The following is a 23920-nucleotide window of genomic DNA, read 5'->3' as shown; positions in this document are numbered from 1 at the left end:
TAAACTAAAGTAAATGATTAAATAATTAATAAATAAAGTAATAATAAAGTAAAGTAGTAGTAAATTAGTTAGTAAATTAAAAAGTAAATTAGTACCATTAGTAAGTAAATGGTAAGTAACTTAGTAAAATAAATTGGTGAATTGGTAAACTAAAGTAAATGATTAAATAATTAATAAATAAAGTAATAATAAAGTAAAGTAGTAGTAAATTAGTTAGTAAATTAAAAAGTAAATTAGTACCATTAGTAAGTAAATGGTAAGTAACTTAGTAAAATAAATTGGTGAATTGGTAAACTAAAGTAAATGATTAAATAATTAATAAATAAAGTAATAATAAAGTAAAGTAGTAGTAAATTAGTTAGTAAATTAAAAAGTAAATTAGTACCATTAGTAAGTAAATGGTAAGTAACTTAGTAAAATAAATTGGTGAATTGGTAAACTAAAGTAAATGATTAAATAATTAATAAATAAGTAATAATAAAGTAAAGTAGTAGTAAATTAGTTAGTAAATTAAAAAGTAAATTAGTACCATTAGTAAGTAAATGGTATTCCAAGTTTGAAACCCGGGTCAGAAATACTTTTTACACCAAAATAAGTTCTTACTTTTATGCTTATTCCAAATGTCTTGTTAAGAAGATTGTCTTGTATATTCCAGATTCTAGAATTTGTCTCAATTACTTTCAACAAATTTTGTTTTTTATGGACATTTAGTATTAATTTATTCTGCACATAGCATACTTTTAATTAGTACCACCTTTTATCCTTTTAATTACCTGATTCTTGAAGTACCAATCACGTCAAAATAAAAACGTTTTTACCCTTAGGTCAATCCTTTTCTTAAAACAAAAATTTTGCAAGACTTGTCTCTTGGTTGTTTCAGAATTAAAAGTTTTTGAACATTACCGCATTTTCGTCATTGTACCAAATTGAACAATGTATATAAGTAAGACTGTTGAATTTAACCCGGACTTTATTCCGTACAAATTTAACCATTAACGATCTGTTGATTAACGATAACTATTAGTAATTTGTTGAATTTAACCCGGATTATATTCCGTATAAATTCAACTATTAACAATTTGTTGATTCCTAAAGATAACTACACCTTCAAAGGAAAGCTACACCATCTTAAGCTGTCCGGTGCAACATGTTTCTAGTTTATTTTCTGTCAATTTTCCACCAATGTTTCAATTTGCTGCACCTTCAAAGGAAAGCTACACCATCTTAAGCTGTCTGGTGCAACAGGGTTTTAGCTTTTTTTGCCGATTTTCCACCCATTTTTCAATTTGCTGTACCTTCAAAGGAAGGCTACACCATCTTAAGCTGCCCGGCGCAACCTTTTTTTAGTTTTTTTTTGCCGATTTTCCATCAATGTTTCAATTTGCTGCACCTCCAAAGGAAAGCTACACCACCTTAAACCTGTCTTGTGCAACACGAATTTAGCTTATTTTTTTGCCGATTTTCCACCCATGTTTCAATTTTCTGCACCTTCAAAGAAAAGCTACAGCATTTTCAGCTGTCTGGTGCAACAGGTTTTTAGCTTTTTATTTTTTTTTCCGATTTTCCACCCATTTTTCAATTTACTTTTTAATTTGTCAGCCGCTACTAACAAAAATTGCAAACTACACACATAGGTCTCTTCGATAAAAATTGAATGCTTGATTTTATCTGGATTATGTAAAGATATACATGGCTGTACAAGTTTCCATTTAACCAATTCAAACAAATTAGATTGTATTTTCACTGTCTTTGGTACTATAAAGAAGAACCTGAAATCTTGCTCTAATTTCATCCAAAAATTATTTGATTTCTGCACACTTAATTTTAATCTGTTCCACAGCAGCCATGTTTTCAGTAGGTAGTATCTCTTATCCTTGTATTTTACTAATTCTTAAACAAGAATAAAAAATCTTTTCCTGAATTATTTGTCTTGATTCTGAAAATTTCATATTAATTTAGTCCGGACCAAAACAATGCCTCAATTTCTGTAGAAGATCGCCCGTTATCTTACAGCCTGTTCATTGAATAAAGAAACAAAGAAAGAAAGAAAAAAAAAAAAAAAAAAAAAAAAAAAAAAGCCCCTCTGTGTCTTTTTTAGAAAAATTGAATAGTCCTTTGTATTAGAAAAACTCTTTGTATCATACAAAATTATTTTGTTGTAAAACACCAAGAAAAAGGGAAAATATAAACATTAGAAAATACTTAAGCCAGAAAGCACAGCAAGCGTCACATTGTTTCAGATTCAAAGTTGATACATGAAAGTGTGACTGAGAAATCTAAATTATTAAAATGTAAGCAAAATTAAGGCATAAAGACCAAAGCGAATGATTTTTGAAATGGTCATATATAGTCAGCTTAGTTGCCAGATCAGCTGCATCATATTTACTCAAATAATGAGGGGGGCAAATTAAACATACCAGTCTAAAAATGTTAATTTATGGGGTTTTGTAACCTTTTCCCTCAAATTTGGACATTTGAAGACTTGTGGATTAAATCCATAAGCTAACCAAAAGTGAAAAATGCAAATTAAATTAAAGGCAAGTTCTGATTATAATATTATACTTATGGGTTTGAATATGGGGGAGCCGATTATGTACATTTTAGTAGTGTACTGGTCAATCTTTTTCAATAATCAAAATATTTTCAATTCTCCGTATAATAATTGCTTCTTTATTTGTATAATTACCTGAATAGCCTCTTCGGTCGAGAGATTGGAAACGGCATCTTTAAGGTACTCTTGAATCCATCTTGGGAGCTTGTTCTTTTTGTCTGAGCGCGAAAATCTCTGAAAAAGGAATAGTTTGCTGAAAAGACCAGATTAAAGCTGAATATATGAATCAAATTACTTAAGACACATTGGCGATCAAAACCGTTTTATGAGAAGCGATTCTTTTCAAAATCTCAGGGAAAATCATATTAGTATTTTTGCGTTCGGATATGTAATGTTTATCGAATGCGTCTGTATGTGCGCCCTCTATGCACTCTTCGTCAGGTCGCCAGAAACTTTAAGAAGTTGTTGAATACAATTTTGCAAAGGTTTAAATATAAAATCCTTCTTCCCAAGGCATTGTTAATATTTTTTGCGCTGAATGAAATTAGACACCCCTGAACAAAAATACTTGACAGTGGCTTCTGTTCAAATTATTCACTTTTTCTGGATATTAATTATCAAGCAAAACACGATGGGTAACTTAGTAATCCTAACCTAATTATTCAAATACTTTTTATTTAGAGATATGACCGTTATTTTACACGCGGGGAAAATTTTACAGGAGAATTGTCAGGGTGCGGGAGATTTTCTGAAGGATAATTTCCCGCAGGGTGGATTTTCCACCGAGAGAGAGAAATTTTTCCAGAGATTTTCCGCGGACGAAAAGTTTTCCGTACGGTGAAATTTTCCACGACGAATTTTCTGGGCAGAGGGGGGATTTTTCTTGAATTTTCTTCCTTTTTACATCACAGCAACGCGTGACGGTAGCGTGTACGAGCAGAAAATGTGTACAGTTTTACTCAAATTAACATAATAATAATAATAACTCCAAGACACAAGAACGTATTGTCACAAAAAAAATATTACAAATAAAAAAAATTATTTACTGGTAATTTTTGTTCAACCACATTACAACTCAGGTTCAATATGTCTTTCCTAGAGGACTATGATTCTCAGGTAAAGATACTGTTACAACTTCTACCGACAACTCATCACAACGCTATGCCGTTGCGAAACAGTTGATCCCGCTCTTGATCCACCCAAACCCATTCACAGCTTCACTCTCGACGACATTATTGAAATTCTTTAAGTTCAAATAAGGCATTTTCATAAAACACAAAAAAGGTAGAGAAAATATCCCTTACCGGTAATTCGCCTTGTCTGGATTATTATAATGTCAGAATAGTACTTCTACTGACAATTCATCCCGTCACTATGTCACCTCAGAAAAAAAAAAGCTGCACATACTGCGTATCCAACCCATCCTGCTAAGAGCTTTACTATTTAGACCATTGTTGAAGTTCCTTCTTCTTCAAATCCTTTCTAATGATCTTTTCCCACCCTATTCGAGAACGTCCTGCTTTTTGTTTGGTCCTAAATGGATTTGTTTGGCCTAAATGTTTGGCCCTAACGGATTGAACGTCGCACTTTATTCGATAACGTCCTGCTTTTTGTTTGGCCCTAAATGGATTGCCAAAAAGCCTGATTTTCAGCAGCTTCTAATCCTTCATCTGTCAAGCATGACTAATTATTTCAGATTAGGATAAGATCTTTTTTTTTTGGGGGGGGGGGGCAGGTTTTGGAATTTCCATTACAGTCCGCATGTTTTTTATTCTGCCTATTTCGTCCTATCTAAGTATTGGTAAGGTTGCTGATTTAAATATTTTCAGTTCATAGTGATATGGAAGGAGCGAATTTGTCAATAGCAACAAAAAATTTAAAAAGAAAAGTTTGATAACAAAACCCACATAAAAAGAAGCAGGTTTACGTTGATTCTAACTATGGATAAATTCTATAGTTACTCACGTGCAAAAAGCAGCTAGTATAAAAAAGAAAATTACATTCTTCTTGAACGAGGGGGAAAATATCCCAAAAGGATGCGATTTTGATCAAAATTAAAGCATGAAACTCAAAATGTCCAATATATCCAAAAAGATGTTACAGACCCAGATTTAAAAACCTTTAAGCTAGTCTTACTTAAATTTCTGTTTCCTTAAAAAGAAACAGAAATATCAAGTTAGCCTAGGTTCACTTTAACACAAATAATTCGACATAAAAAAAAATTCCACAATAAAACATACGCTTGCCAATTCAAGGATTTCCCTTAGGTTTACATACGCGAGAAAAATAAGCGCCAACAATACGCAATGTATTGAAATACCTATCGCGCCCTGTTGCAATATTTGGGATTAGGAAAGCTTTCAAAATGGCAAAATTATTAGGAATTTTTCTATAAGAAGATAAGTGTATTTTTACATACTTTAATAAAAAAAACACGACGACAACAAAGCAAAAAGAAAACATAACATTAGGACAGAGAAGAGTGGTTCCATTCCAGACTGCAAATTTTAGAGCCATAAAACAATAATTCAAAATATTGCAGAAATCTTAGTACAAAAATGTAATTTTAGTAATGCGTCAAGCCATTATTATTTACTTAACATGTTACTATCTTAACTGTTTCAATCTCATAATCTCAGAGCAGTGCCATAATTCTGGCAACAAAGATCATTCAGCTTTCAGAGGTATAGGTCATCGACGGAATGAGGTTACAAAGAAAATTTCAAAATTCCGGGTTTAAAAACATCTAAAAATTTCTATTGTTTTTGATAAGGATGGCTGGTGATGCGCTCTTTTTAGACTATTGAATCAGTGTTGTGTTACACTTTTGTATTGAACCAATGGTCACAGAATTTTACGAAAGGGCTATTTCGAACGAAAACTGAATTTCGACAACCCTTTACAAGGCAGAAAAGGAATCACGCGAAAGTAAAAAGCCTATTTCAGTCATTTTCTGCCCCAAAATTACAGATGTTGGGGGAATTGGGCCAAAATCCTATTGAGCGAAAACCCTGAGATTGAAAACTTTCGAAAAGCTACCTTCCCCGGTTCAAAGTGCGTTATGGCAGAATAATCATCACTAAAAAAACTGCCTTGCAGCAGAGTTTTCGTTCCTAAAGCGACCCATACAAAATGCATAGTTTCTATTTATAATTATTGGTGAATTGCATTGACTGAGTTAATTTGTTATAAGCTTCAATAATTTATCTACTTAGTTGAATAGATACACACAACTATCGGGGGAAAGGCCGATTGACCTCCGTGTAGATAGGGGAGGGGTGCCTGAACTATCAAAAGTTCATCTTTAAACTAACATTTTCTGACTTCGTAAGAAGTCTTTCTAAACAAAATTGAACTAGCCGAAATTTATCCCAAAATCTCCCTTTATTTGGAGAAGTATAATTGGACTAAGTGTGCAAAAGGGGTGCTGAGATGGTGATAGGACTCCCAGTTCTTAAGCAACTATTTTGAATGTAATATTAAAGATTAAATCCACATACTGAACAGTACATACGGTGGTAAGCTAGTATTAAGAACACGCATTGTCCAATCGAAGTCTTCAATGTTGATGATCCATAATAATTGGCGGTAAATAGACTGACGGTACTTAGTATCCTAAAGCTGTTAAATATAAAAAGGAAATAAATTAAATTTACAAGATACTACATTTACAACAAAGAAGGAAATAAATGTAAGAAGAAAAAAAATGAGGGGGGATACATTATTTAATGTCATATATTTGTATTAGTTACAGGAGCTGTATGGCAATACGAGAGAGCCTATACGAAAGCAAACGCACTTAAAAAATTGATATAAGATTCAGTCAATAATTTACAGTTAATTTCTAAAAAAACGACCTGCAGTAAATATAAATTAGTATATTTAATAGAATTGTATTACATAGTTATTAAATATGCTAAAAATAATGTACTTTATTATTTAAATCTGGGTAGAGAATTATTTTGTTGTTTTTTTTTTCAACTTTTTCAACGAATATACAAAAAAACAGATGTGGATAAGAGGCGAAAATTAGAACAAACCTTATCCGCAAAAATCATGATGCCATAATCAGTTTTTCCTCGCAAGCACCTGCCAACACATTGTGCTGCATGTCTCAATGCATCAAATGTCAAGAAATCGTTCTCTCTAATTTGAAATTGATCTCTCAGATACTCCAATCTGGCTTTTAAAATTCTCGACTGAGTGTAAACATAGGGGATCCCGAACATCAAAACAGCCCTTCCAAGATGATGATCAAAATCGATTCCCTCGGATATTTTCCCTCTAGCAACAGCAAGCAACAATCCTCCTCTCCCAATATCACAGGCCTTAAAAGGAAACAGAAAATTCAAGGTTCACTTTAACACAAATAGGTCGACATAAAAAATATTCCACGATAAAACATAAGCTTGCCAAATTACAGTATGACCCTTAGTTTCCATACACGAGAAAGAAATGCCAACAACACACAATTTATTGAAATAGCTATCGCTCCATGTTACAATTTCTGGGATTAGGACAAGCTTTCAAAATGACATAGCTGTTAGGATTTTTTTTTCAGTAGGGAAAGATCAATAACGAACTTTAAGTGATCCAACTCATCATTTCCAAACTCATTTACCATAACCAAAAAAAGTAGAGGGCCCAAAATTGTTCCTTTGGAAACTCCACAGTAGAGTCGCTGGGGATCAGATTAGGCTGATTTATACTTATTTTTTTTTACTTCTACCTAAAAGAAAATTTGCAGCTATTATTACCAAATATACATAAACATTAAAATTTGTCAATAGCTTGCGGATAAGGGTTCTACGACAGATCAAAGCAAATGCTTCCTTTAGGTCAATAGCGATGAGGTTGACCCAGCGCGTTCCGGTTCATCAAGATACTTTAAAATCTTATTAAGCAAACTAACTAACTAATGTCTTGTCGAACTCTTGGGACTATTACCGAATTGTTGAGGGTTAATTTTACGGAGAATAAAAGTTTTCAGCCACCCAGCGATGAAACTTTCATGGATCTTGCTAAAAATCGATGTCATCGTAATAGGCAGCACATCAGTAAAATCACAGGGGCTCCTTTTTTAGGGATAGGGGTTATCAATCATTTTTTTCTAATTTTGTGGATACTAGCCTGACATTGTAATTTTGTTGAATTTTAAAGTTAACGGAGCACCCAAAAATTCAGGAAAAGCCTTAATGAGGTCAACAGGAATATCGAGTGGTGTAATACTGGTCCTCTTTAGTTTCATAAATTTGAGACGAACTTGGGATTCTGTGATGACTTGGAAATCCATAAGATATGGAGATGGTGCGGAAAATCCTTCGAGTTTAGTGGTGGAAGTGACAGAACAGTCGCTGCCAGGCGAGTGTTTAGGCGATCTGCTGTTTCTTTGTCCGGCTCATCATAGCAAAACTCCAGTCCAGTCTGTGTTTTACAGTCTGTGCTTTGTCCTTTTGTACCACTGTCCAGACTTAGAATCCAATAAATGAGATACTTCCTTTTGGTGGTACAGCGCCACTACCTAGTGAGTAATTACCTAGTGGATCTACTTCTTCCGTTGTAGATATGAAATGTGGTGTGCCACAAGGGTCCGTTCTTGGCCCCTTGCTATTTTTGATATTTGTAAATGATCTTGTACTGTCCCTGAAGGATGCGAAAACTAAAATGAGCGACATGTTTCACAGTGACAGTGACGTTACAGTACCTCTATTTGCCGATGATACTTCATTGATTTGCATTGCAAAAACAGAACGCCTTTTAGTTGAATTAATGACACAGTGTTTAGATCAAGTGTCTAGCTGGCTAAGAGTTAATAAAATAAAAGTAAACCCATCAAAGAGCAGTTTTGTAATATTTTCGCGTACATCTAATTACTACCCATGGATCCAAGAAGTGAGTTACCTGGAAGGTAAAGTTAAGCGTGATCAGTGTGTTAGATATTTGGGTATTATGCTAGATGAAACACTATCTTTTAGGAAACATGTTGAAAAGGTGTCAGGAATCCTGTGCCGTAATCTGGGAATACTGCGTAAATTGAAACATGTATTACCCCCTTCTGTTCTTCGCACTTTGTATTTTTCTATTATACATCCACATATATTGTATTGCTCATCTATTTGGCTGAGTACGTTTCCATCAATTACTAATCGAGTTCGAGTGATCCAAAATAACGGAATCCGTGTGTTGACTGGTAAATCAAATCTTGTATCCGTTAGAGCTACCTATATTGATGTAAAAGTATTACCTGCTGCAGGCCTTAGAGATTTTTATAGCCTTCAATTTATGTTCAAATATAATAATGAATTATTACCGTCTTGCTTTTCAGGAATGCTAAAAGCTAGATCTTCGATTCATGATCATGAAACTCGCCAAAGGGAAAATTTACATGCCCCGCTCGTGGTGTCTGCCAGGTCGACATTCTCGCCTATTTATAGGGGATTAAAGTTGTGGAATGGGGTTAATAAAGAGTTAAGAGAAATAGGGGATCTGAAGGAATTTAAAAATAAAATAAAAGGAATGTTATATGAGAAATATGTTTTTTTAATTTTTTTTTTTTTTTTTTGTTTTTTTGTTTTTTATTTTTTATTTTTTTTTTTATGTACCTGGAGGACAAGTATGGTGATTTTGTGATTGGTGGTAGGAACTGCGTGCGAAGGGGAATGATTTTTCTTTTATTTTATTTTTTTTAGGCCTAGGTTGTATATTTCTGTTGTGAATATGAAATTTTGATATATGCCTACCCTTAGGACAACCTGACCCCAGGTTCTTGGGTCGGTAGTGAGTAAAATGTATTGTCCTTGTGTGTGTTAATAAATTACTATTATTATTATTATTAATTTCTCTGATTTTGTTCTTCAGGGTAGTAACTTATTTATATTTTTTTTTTTTTTTAGAAAAGTTGTCTCATTTTCCTGCTTAGTACTTTGGTTTCTTTTGTAACGTATGGACGATCTGCTGAAAAACGTTTGTTAACTTTTTCAGGAAAATAGAAATGGTACTTGGCGAGAAGTTTTTCTTGAAAAGTAATGGCTATTTCATCAGCATTAGCCGTAAAAATTATGCCGTCCCATTTTTCAGTCGTGAGTCAATTGCCGACAAAAAAACAATGCTCTGTTTATGATTGGCCGACTTGTAGTTGTGTCAGCAGTGTACGTGACCCAGACTTTGCTTGTGGGGTGTAGCTCAAGGGTGAAGTGATAGCTTCCTCCTATTGGGGGGCCTGGGGAGGGTTTCCTATAGAATTGAGACATGTTAGTGGCTATGCCGTTCAGAGCCGTATCACCTTTTGTTGTTGGGAAATTAACTAACTGTTTTAGACGTAGTCCTGCTTCCAAAGACTCAAGTCGTAGTTCGTTAGCGTCACCAAGCAGGAACATACCACCCGTGAGGTATTTACCCTGTACGCAGTCAGCCCTTAATTGAAGTTTTTCCGGAAAGCTTTTTGAGAACTGACATCTTGTCCTGGCGAATAATAAATAAATAAATAAATAAATAAAAAAAAAAATAAAAAAAAAAAAGCACAAACAGCAATACCATTATAATGAGAGGGCAGACGTTTAAGCTTTACAAATACCCAAAGAATCTCATCATAATCATCAAGCACAGGTATCTCTATCTGAAAAACAGGAATTTTCTTATTAATATAAATTGCAAGACCCCCTCCCCTTTTTCCAAGCCCGTCGTCATCTGGGCTTAACTTTATCATTTTATTATAACCGGACAAACTGAGTAGATCCGGATTTTGCCTATGAGCCTCTGTTACCGCTACTATTGAGGCTCCAATTAATTGAGTTAAATTCTCCAGTTCAATAATCTTATCCGTATTTAACTTTCCGCATTACTATACAAAAAACTAGGCAGGCCAAAAATGTCAGGAGAGTATTCTCTTACCTTGGTTTTCACCTTAGTCCTTGGGCAAATAGTTTCCTGGCGTTTCAGCGATTTTGCAAGATCAGTTTCTTCTAATGGCGAAAACCTGTTACTAATGGGACGGCGTGGCTTATAGTCGAAACGCGGTGGCTGATATTTTCGGAAGGATAGATATAGGGATTGGGGAAGGGTCGGTGTGAAGAGGGGAGGGAGGCTCCAAGGGGAACCGGAGAGATATGCTGAGCCCGTCTGACCCGCGGTGACCGCGAAGAAGGGATCCAGTAACGCAATGTCTGTATTGAAAAAGGTTGTCGTGGGCACAATTGGGGGGGGGGGACCAAAAAGGCGGGTTTCTTTGGCTCAGCTGTTGGCCCTCGTCTCGACAAGTTTTTAGCGCCGGCTCGGGTCCAGGATTACTGCTTGAAGTATTTATCCCATAAACAATCTGGCTATAGCTTGGCATACTATAATCGAATACTGAATCATGGTTAAAATAATGAGACAGTGTACTTTATTACACAGCGTGTAATAAAGAGATTCTGTTCAATACTTGGTCCCTGGATTTATTATTTAAATGTCAAAAAAAGGCAAAAACTTCCAAAGGAGCGTGAAAATATATTTTCATGTGAAAATATTTTTTTGAACGACATTAATGCCCGTTCAAAAAAAAAATCCGCATCGTAAAAAAAAATTTTCAAAACCGGGAAACAGAAGAGAGCCAACGTTCCGGTACAATTGCCAAATGTATTCAAGCAAAAATGAGAAAAAAAAGAAATGAAAATACAAACAGATGTCAACTAGCACACGGTATAGTTACAATATTCACTCGAAAAAAAAATCGACCTAATGTTTTCTTGTTTTTACTGATCCGGAGGGTTAAAAATTCGAAAAACAGCCCACAAAAAGAGGAGTTACACAGTTGTGTGAAGTCCCATTTAAAACTAACAGGCTAATTACAAGGAAAATCAAAGGCAACGCTATAGCGTTACCTACAGTAAAGGACACGGCTCCAATGCTTTATTATTTACTTATTATTTTTTTCAGAGACACTTGGTGTTCGCATAAACTTCAAAGGGGGCTCATTCGATTGTAAATCGGAATTTCTAGTACTGTTGTTAAGTCAAAAGTGATCAGAGGGGAACTAGAACCCCCTTCCCCCACCCGCATGGCAAATTTTTCCTCAAATGCATCCGATCACCATCTTGAGATAGCCATTTTGTTCAAAACAGTTTAAAGATAAAATAACAAAACTCTGGTCCTGACACAACCCCTCAGAGCCCGAGGGCAAGTGTTGTAAGCTATGCAATGGGGGACCATAAAGTTTTTATGTAAGGAGTGGTCATATAAACTTCAGAGGTGAATCATTTGATTAGAAATTGAAAGTTCTAGTTGCGGTTTTAAGCGTCAACAGTGAACTGAGTGCATCCCCCCCCCAAACACACCCTCTTTTCCCGAAACACATTTAATCAAATTCTTTTAAAATAGCCATTTTATTTGAAATAGTCCACCAATCAGACTTTGGGGTTAGCATACCCCCCCCCCCCCCACCAAGATTCTAGGGGAAAGATTGTAACTTATGCCAGGGGGCATATAAGGCTTTTATGGAGAAGATAATTTTCGGAGGGGATTCAAATAACTAGAAATCGAAAGTACTAGATCCCTTTTTGAGAGTCAAAATTAATCTGGTGACAACTGGCCCCCCCCCCCCAAGCACCGTCTTCTCCCTAAAATAATGCGTCCGAACTAATTTTTGAGATTTTAATTTTGTCAAAAATAGACCAAAGATTATATAACAAAAACTCAAGAGGTTTACACAACCCCCCAGAGCCCGGGGACAAGTGTTGTAAATTATGCCCCGAGGAATATAAGTTTTATTTTTGTGGACGAAATGATCGTATAAACTTCACCGGGGGCTCATTCTATTGGAAATTGAAAGTTCTAAGTTCCTTTTTTTAAGAGTCGAAAGAGTCCAGAGGACAGCTAGCCCCTTTGCCCTCTTTACCCCAAATCCATCCTATCGAATTTTGAGATAGCCATTTTGTTAAAATAAGTCAAAAGATCGGATAACAAAAACTGCAGGGTCAACACAACCCCCCAGAGCCCGGGACAAGTGTTGTATCCAGAGGGAATATAAGGTTCTTATGCGAAGGTTTTGAAAATAGCTCAAAGATCAGATAAGTCCTACCTCCAATCCCCCTCAAAAACTTATGAACGCTATTTTCTTCCAAAGCTTAAGGGAGCTGACCCCTGGTCGTCTCTGCATACCCCCCCCCCCAAAAAAAGAGAAAAAATTGATAACGATATCGCATTTCAAAAATCATGGCAACTCACCCCTGGTCCTCTATGCCCCCCCCCCCAAAAAAAAACAAAAATTATTAACAATATTTTATTCCAAAACTTATGACTCCTGAATTTCCATGACCTGATACCCCTCCTCCCCCCCCCAAAAAAAAAAATCATTAATCATTCATCAATCATCAATGATTGATAAATCATGGCATCTGGCCCCTGACCCTCGCTCCATGGCCCGAACTCCCCCCCCCCCAAAAAAAAAACAAAACAAAAAACAACAAAAAAAACAAAAACCAAAACAACAACAAAAAACAAGCAAACTTATTAACAATACTACATTCCAAAAATCATTTTGTTAGAATCACAAATCCCTGAATCACAAAAGCCGTTTAATTGGAATAGATAGCTCTTTTGAAAGTACTAAAAAAAAACTTTAGCGTAAAGAGCGAGGTATTGACTAGGGGGCGAACCCCCTCATATACGTAATGCTTTCTGTTCGTTTTAAGTTTTAATGTTGCTCCTTACTTTCAGTTGAAAAAACTTGTTTTTTTGTTTAATTTCTGATCGTTTTTTAAATAATGGTGGGGAATCCGGCACCTCCTTCATAGAGATGCCCCTTCCCCCAAGGAAACATCCTCCATGGAAAGATACTCCCACCTAAAATTCCACATTTTTACAGATAGAACCTTGAAACAACAACAGTAGGGTTTTCTGTTACGCTGAATCTGATGGTTTAATTTTCATTAAAGTTCTATGTCTTTTAGGGGGTGTTTCCCCTTTTTTCGAAAATAAGGCAGATTTTTTCAGGTTCGTAACTTTTGATGGGTAAGACTAAAATTGATGAAACTTATATATTCGAAATCAGCATAAAAATTCGATTCTTTTGATGTATCTATTGGTATCAAAATTCTGTTTTTTAGAGTTTCGATTACTATTGAGCCGGGTCGCTCTTTACTTTAGTTACCACGAACTGTTTGATTACTACCTGTTGTATGCTTTTTGCAATGATTGTTTATTTGATTTCTGTTCGTTTTGGATTTAATTTATTCTTTATTAGTAATTTCTGGTCCTTTTGAGTTGGAGTTTTTGTAGGTTTCTATTTATTCTGATCTTAAGTTTAATATGGCTTTTACTTTTTTGTAAAAAACTTCTTTTTAGGATTTTTTTTTAATTAGTGTAATAAAATATCGCAAAACAATACAAATATTGAGATTCGATCTCGAGTTCAACATACTAGCTCAAGTACAAACATTTCTTTTTGTAACATATCGTCGTTTTATCTGTACAGACCAATAGTCAAAGTTGGACCAAAAAATTAATGTCATACTAATATACGATGTTAATATATGTCTTATCTAAGACCCCGAGAACTAGCGGTAAAAATGGCCGGATCATTAATTTAAAAGCAGGAGCAGCATTTTTTGGAACCCAGTGGCAGAAAAAAAAATATACAAATTCAGTCTAAAAATAAAAGGTACACATAACCAAGTATTTTTTCATACCCGAAAAGTATTTCAGATAAACAGTTAGCCCACTGTTCTTATTACAGAGATTCGAAAGTGCTTAAAAAGCCGTGTTAACGTCACGATAAGAGCAGAATCGAGGAAATTACCTTGATGTAGTGAACAAGCGCTAGGCTTGTTTCGGCAGCATCTTGAGATTCAATAAACACCAATTTGTGCCGCTGCAGCTGACTCATAACACCCTGATCATACCATGCTGACACAATTGTCTCCATGTATCTAAAAGGAACTTTCCTGAAGGTTCATAAACACAAACAACAGTATTTCATTGAATATATTTTGTCCTCTGGACAGATTATTGCATCAAATACTAGTTATTTGCATGAGTATGTACAACGCTTAGAGACACAAGACAAAAAATCCTACTTCATAAGAGAATAAATAGCCTTGTTTCTGTTACTACGGTAAATTATATAGGTAAACAGTAAGAAATCTACGCAACGTGAGTAATTGAACCGTGAAACATAAAACTATAATGTTGCCATAATATAAGGTTCAGTCAAAGGATATTCCTTTTTTTTCTTTGGCAGATATGAAAAGTTTTGTAGTTGTCTTCTTCTACAAAACTGTTGATAAAACTGAGAAATTCTGTAATTTCCTATACACTTTGGCTTTTAATACGCTAATACATCTTAATAAACGTCTTACTGTGATGTAATATATAATATAATATATAATATAATATTGTTCATTAAAAAAAGCAGAGCTTATATGAAGAAAAAAAGAATGAAAAAGGGGTTCAATGCTTTAAGGACGATTAGTTGTTCTGTGTTCTGCAGCCTACTGTTGGGGGTTCCTGCGGGAAATTTTTGCTTAAGCCCAGTGGAGCCATCTAGCTTTTGATCGGATGCTCTCTTTGACGTTTGGTCAACCTAGGTGTCTTAGCTGTTTTCCGGTTTTCAATATTAGGTCTTTACCACACTACGATCAATATCAATTCTCTCTTTTAAGTGACCTTCAACAACTCGATTTATACTTATGTTTTTCCTACTTAAGTAGAGAAGTGCGTGAGTCCATTTAAAGCAATAATAATAATAATTTATTTGGACCCTCTATACATACAAAAAATGCAGTTAGAGGAGTATGAAAAAAGAAATTTATAAACACTTATAAGCACTATATACGTAAACAAAATATAAACACATATCATCACAAACACTAGAAAAAAGAATACACTAACAATGACTCACAAAACGATTAATACATCCCAACGGAAAATCTACGACTGACTCAGATCGCTGTCCGAATCTCCCTTCTAAAACATCCATCTTATCATATATCTCAAAAACACCGTAATGCTTGGAGATATAACTGTTAGGAGACCAATGTGCATAAACACTAGGGAACTTTTAACTCTATCGTTACAACAGGTTCTTCAGTTAAAGAAGATTTCTGAGACCATTCTCCTGAGGTAAGTTACGCATTTCCCCAGTTTTGTCTCCCGCTAGATCTTGATCAACCTATGGTACCCCGTCTAAACATGTATATTTCATGACAAAAAATGAAGAGCCTCGGTAAATCCCCAATTCTTTGTTTTAGGTACTGACCGTCAATGATGGATTAAAAAGATGACAAGTCAACACAGATTGACAAAACATTCATATTTTCTGAAAATAGATTGTTTCCCACCTAAAACGACAAAACTTCACTAGCTGTGGTGATATGGCATTCTATATTGTTTCCATTAAAGTTCCATTTCAGGAGCAGAGCAGGCTTCATTTGGTGGCTCATATTTTCATTAAGTTTTATTTTAATTTCTATTTAATGACTTTTACGAGCAAAATTTTGTGATTTTGTGATTTTCACACAAAATTTTGTGATTCTAGGTAGTGCATAAAAGCCGTCCTATATTCATAGGTCGGGAATAGAAGCACAATTATTATTGCCATCTTTGAACCACCAGGTGATAATTGTACCATTGTAATAAAAAGAATCACTTCCATACTTTTTCCTGAAAATATTTTCTCCATTCTTATTTGTTCATACACAGGAAGTCATTTAAATCTCGAACAATTCGACTAAAGTTACACTAATTAAATTGATGGTAAATCAATAATGGACAGTGCATGTGAGTTCTTTCTAAATCAATTGGGCTTTTTAAATTCAATCAATAATACGAAACTTTAAGAATTAAGAGTTAATTAATAGATTCTATTAGGTTTCTTAATTAGATTAGTTAACGAGGTTCACATAGTTACTTATTTAGTTAATTAATAGCCTAAGAATGAATCGATATTGTTTAATTATATCATAAAATATTAGCATCGATGCCAAGCTCATTTTCGACAAGATAAATTTTACTGAAAATAAATATAAAAATTGAAAAAAAAACATGAAAAATTCCTATATAGATTTATCGACTATACATATATTCAAAGAAACCGTAAAAAGCAATGAAAACATTACGTAAATAGTAAGTATTTATGTAGAATAATTTACATAAATACTTACGAAAACGTGGTGTGGTATCAAAACGTCTTTGCAGTTCCTACAGGACCACAGACTTCAGCTTGAGAACCGTTCTTCTAAATTACGTTTCCTAATTTACGAATTTTACATATTTGCCAATGGAAAACAAAATTTTTTATGAAAATAAACAGAAGAAGCTTATCGTTGTCAGTTTCAGCGCTACAGCTCTTTGAACACAGGAAGGACCCGCAATCTGTCAAGCCCTTATGAAAAGAGCAAATAGAACAAAGTATAAGCGTTACCTATAAGACGTGAAAAAGCACACAACGCCATCAGGTACAGTTCGAGCAACTTCCACCAACAGTGCTCCATAGTTTCGAATCACTGACGTATCTTCTCTTGATTCGAACTTCGAGGATATGGCTACTTGATCATTTCCCTTTGTGACAATCTAAACAAAACAACGCAACAATAAAAAAATTAAGACCACAAATTAAGAATCAACTTGCGTCCCATTAGTCATTTATTTTATTACTCATTTATTATTACTCCTTTATTTTATTACATTTATTACTCAGTTACTATTTTCCAATTTTCAATTTAATTTTCAATTAAATTTAAATTTAATTTAAATTTAAATTGAAATTTAAATTGAAAATTGATTCTCAATTTTCAATTTAAAGCTTACTGTCAATAAAAACTAACTGATCCTCCTTTTGCAAAAAAATCGCAAACTTTTGACGATCTTTTGACAAACTTTTGACGAATCGCAAATCGACGATGTCGATTTTGACGATCGACATTTTAACATTATAAACAAATAAGTAGAACAACAGGGAAACATTTTTTTAGAAAACCTTTCAGTTGTAATGATTGAATTTTAATGTAAGTTTCTTTTATATTGTTTTTATTCTCTTCGTCTTGTTTTGCTGAGGACGGCCCTTGGATATAGGGTCGAAATATTCATTTAAAGTTGCGTTCCACTGTCTTGTATACTTCGTCGCTATTTGCATTTTGACATTATCTTCTTTTGTGACAATTGCTGCCTCAAGATCACAGAAGCACAAAGTAATGTGCAAGACTAACTTTTGCAATTTAAATTAAGTTCGGAGAATGATTTAGCTCGTAGAAGTTATTACAGCAGGTAATCAGAACCTTACTATAAACCAAGCACAATAGGGAACCTTAAGCGTACTAGGTGTTTAAAAACAATGGATAAAATGCAATTTTTTCAACAAGAAAACAAAATGTAGCATGCAAACTTAAAACAAGCAGAAAACATACTGTATATGAGCTGTATTTTATTCTAGGGTGGAAGGGGGGGGGGGGTAGTTAGTGACTTGAGAGAGGTTGCAAATGTTTGAACGCTTAATACTTTTTGAGTAAAAAGAAAAGGTTTTATGCTTTTGATAAGTTTATCGATAGTTGAAAACCTAATGCAACGCGTGTCAGACATGGTTGATCTTAAATGGAAAGACACGTGTGGCAACGATGAATAAGGTAATATTTTCTGAGTTTTACTTTGGAAGGGGCGGTCAGCCCTATCACGCCCTTTTCGGGATCGGTTTCTAAAGTCAAAGGGTTACCCCCCCCCCCTCCCCACCTTTTCCGATTTATCTGAAGGACCTCTCGCGGAAATAAAAAACAAAAGGAATATAAAAATGCTTTGATTTTTTAGAGTCCCCCCCTTCCCCACCCAAAAAAAATCAATGAACCTCTCCTAATAACTGGTGCACAACGATGAAAAACCGTAATGAATTTTGTTGAATAAATGATCCATAATTACTGTCCGGTTCGTGTGGACTACATATATTTTTGGACACGTTGGATTTTATAGTGTAAACTTCACCAAGATGGTGACTGTTTTAGATAATGTTCCTACTTTTTCGAAAGTTAAGCTGCTTCTTATCCTAATACCTTTTTATAGATAAACTTAAAATAGTGTAAACTTCACCAAGATGGTGACTGTTTTAGATACTGTTCCTCCTTTTTCGAAAGTTAAGCTGCTTCTTATCCTAATACCTTTTTATAGATAAACTTAAAATAGTGTAAACTTCACCAAGATGGTGACTGTTTTAGATAATGTTCCTCCTTTTTCGAAAGTTAAGCTGCTTCTTATCCTAATACCTTTTTATAGATAAACTTAAAATAGTTTAAACTTCACAAAGATGTTGACTGTTTTAGATAATGTTCCTCCTTTTTCGAAAGTTAAGCTGCTTCTTATCCTAATACCTTTTTATAGATAAACTTAAAATAGTGTAAACTTCAACAAGATGGTGACTGTTTTAGATAATGTTCCTCCTTTTTCGAAAGTTAAGCTGCTTCTTATCCTAATACCTTTTTATAGATAAACTTAAAATAGTGTAAACTTCACCAAGATGGTGACTGTTTTAGATAATGTTCCTCCTTTTTCGAAAGTTAAGCTGCTTCTTATCCTAATACCTTTTTATAGATAAACTTAAAATAGTGTAAACTTCACAAAGATGGTGACTGTTTTAGATAATGTTCCTCCTTTTTCGAAAGTTAAGCTGCTTCTTATCCTAATACCTTTTTATAGATAAACTTAAAATAGTGTAAACTTCACCAAGATGGTGACTGTTTTAGATAATGTTCCTCCTTTTTCGAAAGTTAAGCTGCTTCTTATCCTAATAACTTTTTATAGATAAACTTAAAATAGTGTAAACTTCACCAAGATGTTGACTGTTTTAGATAATGTTCCTCCTTTTTCGAAAGTTAAGCTGCTTCTTATCCTAATACCTTTTTATAGATAAACTTAAAATAGTGTAAACTTCACCAAGATGGTGACTGTTTTAGATAATGTTCCTCCTTTTTCGAAAGTTAAGCTGCTTCTTATCCTAATACCTTTTTATAGATAAACTTAAAATAGTGTAAACTTCACCAAGATGGTGACTGTTTTAGATAATGTTCCTCCTTTTTCGAAAGTTAAGCTGCTTCTTATCCTAATACCTTTTTATCGATAAACTTAAAATAGTGTAAACTTCACCAAGATGGTGACTGTTTTAGATAATGTTCCTCCTTTTTCGAAAGTTAAGCTGCTTCTTATCCTATTACCTTTTTATAGATAAACTTAAAATAGTGTAAACTTCACCAAGATGGTGACTGTTTTAGATAATGTTCCTCCTTTTTCGAAAGTTAAGCTGCTTCTTATCCTAATACCTTTTTATAGATAAACTTAAAATAGTGTAAACTTCACCAAGATGGTGACTGTTTTAGATAATGTTCCTCCTTTTTCGAAAGTTAAGCTGCTTCTTATCCTAATACCTTTTTATAGATAAACTTAAAATAGTGTAAACTTCACCAAGATGGTGACTGTTTTAGATAATGTTCCTCCTTTTTCGAAAGTTAAGCTGCTTCTTATCCTAATACCTTTTTATAGATAAACTTAAAATAGTGTAAACTTCACCAAGATGGTGACTGTTTTAGATAATGTTCCTCCTTTTTCGAAAGTTAAGCTGCTTCTTATCCTAATACCTTTTTATAGATAAACTTAAAATAGTGTAAACTTCACCAAGATGGTGACTGTTTTAGATAATGTTCCTCCTTTTTCGAAAGTTAAGCTGCTTCTTATCCTAATACCTTTTTATAGATAAACTTAAAATTAAAGACTTTTCCATATTTGGAATCAGCAAACAAAGCCGATTTTGTAATTCTTTTTATTAGAAATTTGGTTTATATTAAGATGGGTCGCTCTTTTGACCTGATTCAATTAGGGTTTTTTTTTGGGGGGGGGGGATGCTAAATTTTTTGATATTATAGATACAAATAAAATTCTCAATGAATTATAAGCTAAACATTTCACACCCCCTCAAAGCCCTCTGAATGAAAGTGATGAGATTGAATATTGTATGAGTGAGTTTGCACCTCCTTGAAGCTCAATACGACTCTGAGCTTGATCAGTGTCTTGGCCCCCTGCCCGTCGGCCCAAGTCACATTGTCACACTTCCCAAAAATATATGTTGCTATTCTAAGGTTGAAAAAGAAGTATCGTCGAGGCGTTGATAATATTTGTGAAATTCATCTTACCCATGGGAGTTTAGTTTGATATGTCATTTATAAATTCCATTTCAAGTTATTTTTAACATCCGTCTTGTTCCAGATGCATTTTGTGTCGGATCAATCGCTCCTGTCATTAAGAAGGGTAAATGGCCATCTAAGTGCAGTTCGTAGCGGCCCATTATTGTGTCTCAAGTACTTTGAAAGTTGCTAAAACTACTTGTAGCTGATGAGACAAATTCAGTATGTTCTGCACCTGATAACCCATTTGAATTTAAAAAAGACTTCATTCATGAATGTGTCAATGCAATCCTCACAAATGTGCTAATTGATACGAATGAAATTGGAGGAATACTACACCTTGTTGGCCATAACGTGACAAGGGCATTCGATTTTGGTATATACCCACAAATACTTGTTTCAACTCGGCAACGTGGTTTAGATGGATCTATAATAGTATCTTCTCCTAGTATGTATAGACCGCTTGGGGTTAGGTTGAAACTGCCTTCGTCTAATGGAACGTTTATTTCAAAGGCTTTAATTCTGCTGGGAAGGTTATTCGTCAGGGTGCGTTCCCTTCGCAACCCATTTAAAATAATAGTATTGTATGTGCACAAAAATAAATCCGAACAGGTTTTATTTTCCCTAGTCTCAATTTGTCGATATTAAATTATGCGACACATTCTAAATTTGAGTAGGCCGTTTTGCAAAACTTTGAGTGAAGAGCACATTTGTATAGGCCTGGAGTTCAATGCCAGTAAGAGCGAGGTAGTGAGATTTTATGGTTTTCACTGTGATTATCAGCCACAAAGTTTTGTGCTAGATGACAAAGTTATTGATTTTGTGCCTACTAGACGTTATCTAGACGTTGCCAATTTTGTCAGATTTAAGAGCTATGCGTTCTGCCCTTTCTTCCAATTCTAAGACTTGAAGCGCTTATGGAGCGCTTGTAAGAGCTAGGGTTCTCGATAATCGTACTATGTCGAACCTCCTTTATAACGCGTTTGTGATCCTATATTCACTGTATTTAGTTCCTTGTTGGAGGTTATTTATGGAGAAGAATAAAAAGTAAATCGTAGTGATTTTTACAAGTACGCCAAGTTCTCCCATATAAGTTTCCTACAGTTTTTCCATAATATCCTATATTAAGGTATAGTTGACCCGCGTTTCGCTGTACCGGTATGGTTGATAGATTTTCGTATTTCGCTAGAGAAAAACCCCAGTTTTATCAATACCATTGTGCAAAAGTTTGTCTATATCTAGGCAAGTGTGATCGTTTTGTTGTTTCTTTTCCTTTCTACACCAAGCTGTAATATTTTATATTTCTAGCGGGTAATCAAAACAATTATTATTATTAGTAGCAAATCAGTAGGAGGGTAGGGGGCTATGGGGAGTCAAGAGTCAATATAAGCGTGTGGTATGTTACAAAATAGCATGTGACTGGTTAAGTAGATATTCTTAATTACTGGTTCTACAGTTCCAGAAAATATTCACCACTTCCGAAGAATTCATATATCGCTCAGCTCTTCCCGTTTCTTGGACTCCTAATTCTTTTCCTGTGTGACAATATGATACTCCCGATCCTATTATCTCTGTACCAAGAAAAGAAAGTACAACACCTGCTTATTGAAGCTAAGCCACAATTGGGTCGCCAAAAAGACCATTCTAAACAGCTCTATTAGATTTTACATCTTTTTTCTGCTTTATTTGATGTCATTCTATTATCTTCAGTGGTGACTTTGTCTTCATTAGTATTTATTATTGTGAATTGTGCATGTTTTTATCTTTGGTTTCTTTTTATTTTATGCTTCGTCTTTCTCTTTGGTACAGTAGATTTTCAAACCGATAATAATAATAACACGTATTGTCTGTGAAAATAAATCTGTCCAGGCTTAGATGACAATTTAAACTTTATCTAAGCCTTTCTGACTTACCATTGGAAGGATACAAGGTCTTGCCAGCGTCATAGTGAAAGACGCGCTTACCACTGGATGAAAGTCTAAAATCTTTGGGTACATGTCCAGGGGTGACAGGGTTCCTGACGTAATAACTACCGACTGAAATCTATCAAAAACTGGCTTTATAGCAATTGACGAATCCAAGCAGCTAAAAGAAAACATTAGATATATGAATAAAAAGATATATTTGACATTTTCAATATGCGACAGATTGGGAAATAAATATAATGAAATAAAGGAGTGCTGGAAGAATGCCCATAAAAAGATGTGGGACCGATTTAAATTGAGTGAACAGATTCTGAAAATACGTCTTATTTCAAGCATTTTTGACGAATTCAAACTACATAAATCACTTTGGCTATTTTATCACTGGTAATGTCTAACAAACTCCAAGTTGTGACCTTTCTATTTTTCCCAAATCAAAATACAGGATTTCCGGTCATTAATCAAGTAAACCAGTAGCTTTAAAATACAATTACTCGAAACTCTTTTCAGACACTCTTCTTGCTACTGCACACCAGAGCCGGTAACTGACCTTAAGTTACAAACCCTAGCTCAACACAGAACTTTTTCTTGCGAGTGCCTTTGGAACGCAAGTCTATAAGATGTTAAGATATCGGTCAACAATTTTCTTATTGCAACGTTTATGCCAACTTCAGAAGTGTAATTTTTTTTTTCAGTGCCCAGTTTCGTGTAGAAGCCGTTTGATTCACCTTTCTTTTTTTCCCAAATCAAAATACGGGATTTACGGTCATTTATCAAATAAACCAGTAGCTTTAAAAACTACAATTACTCGAAACTCTTATCAGACACTCTTCTTGCTACTGCACACCAGAGCCGGCAACTGACCTTAAGTTACAGACCAGAACTCAGGTCTATAAGATGTTACGATATTGGTCAACAATTTTCTTAATGTAACGTTTATGCCAACTTCAGAAGTGTAATTTTTTTTTTCAGTGCCCAGTTTCGTGAAGAAGCCGTTTGATTCACCATTCTTTTTTTCCCAAATCAAAATACGGGATTTACGGTCATTTATCAAATAAACCAGTACTTTAAAAACTACAATTACTCGAAACTCTTATGAGACACTCTTCTTGCTACTGCACACCAGAGCCGGCAACTGACCTTAAGTTACAGACCAGAACTCAGGTCTATAAGATGTTACGATATTGGTCAACAATTTTCTTAATGTATCGTTTATGCCAACTTCAGAAGTGTAATTTTTTTTTTTCAGTGCCCAGTTTCGTGTAGAAGCCGTTTGATTCACCTTTCTTTTTTTCCCAAATCAAAATACGGGATTTACG

General features: G+C 34.5%; 1 protein-coding gene across 1 annotated transcript in view; it reads right to left on the bottom strand.

The window, feature by feature from the left end:
* The window catches only part of Xpd (general transcription and DNA repair factor IIH helicase subunit Xpd), an 89008-nt gene that overhangs the window by 4400 nt on the left and 60688 nt on the right, over positions 1-23920 (bottom strand). Inside the window, exons 10-14 of the mRNA XM_089092518.1 lie at positions 22593-22764; positions 16947-17095; positions 14325-14454; positions 6592-6879; positions 2687-2785 (exon numbers count right to left, since the gene is read on the bottom strand). Of these exons, the coding sequence (XP_088948644.1) occupies positions 2687-2785; positions 6592-6879; positions 14325-14454; positions 16947-17095; positions 22593-22764 (838 nt within the window). The remainder of the gene's footprint in view (positions 1-2686; positions 2786-6591; positions 6880-14324; positions 14455-16946; positions 17096-22592; positions 22765-23920) is intronic.

This window comes from Artemia sp. Qi Xiang Cuo, chromosome 7 (assembly GCF_049724085.1).
Source record: "Artemia sp. Qi Xiang Cuo chromosome 7, ASM4972408v1, whole genome shotgun sequence".
NCBI lineage: Eukaryota > Metazoa > Arthropoda > Branchiopoda > Anostraca > Artemiidae > Artemia > Artemia sp. Qi Xiang Cuo.
The sequence above is the reverse complement of the archived record's forward strand: the minus strand, read 5'-3'. Positions and strand labels throughout refer to the sequence as shown.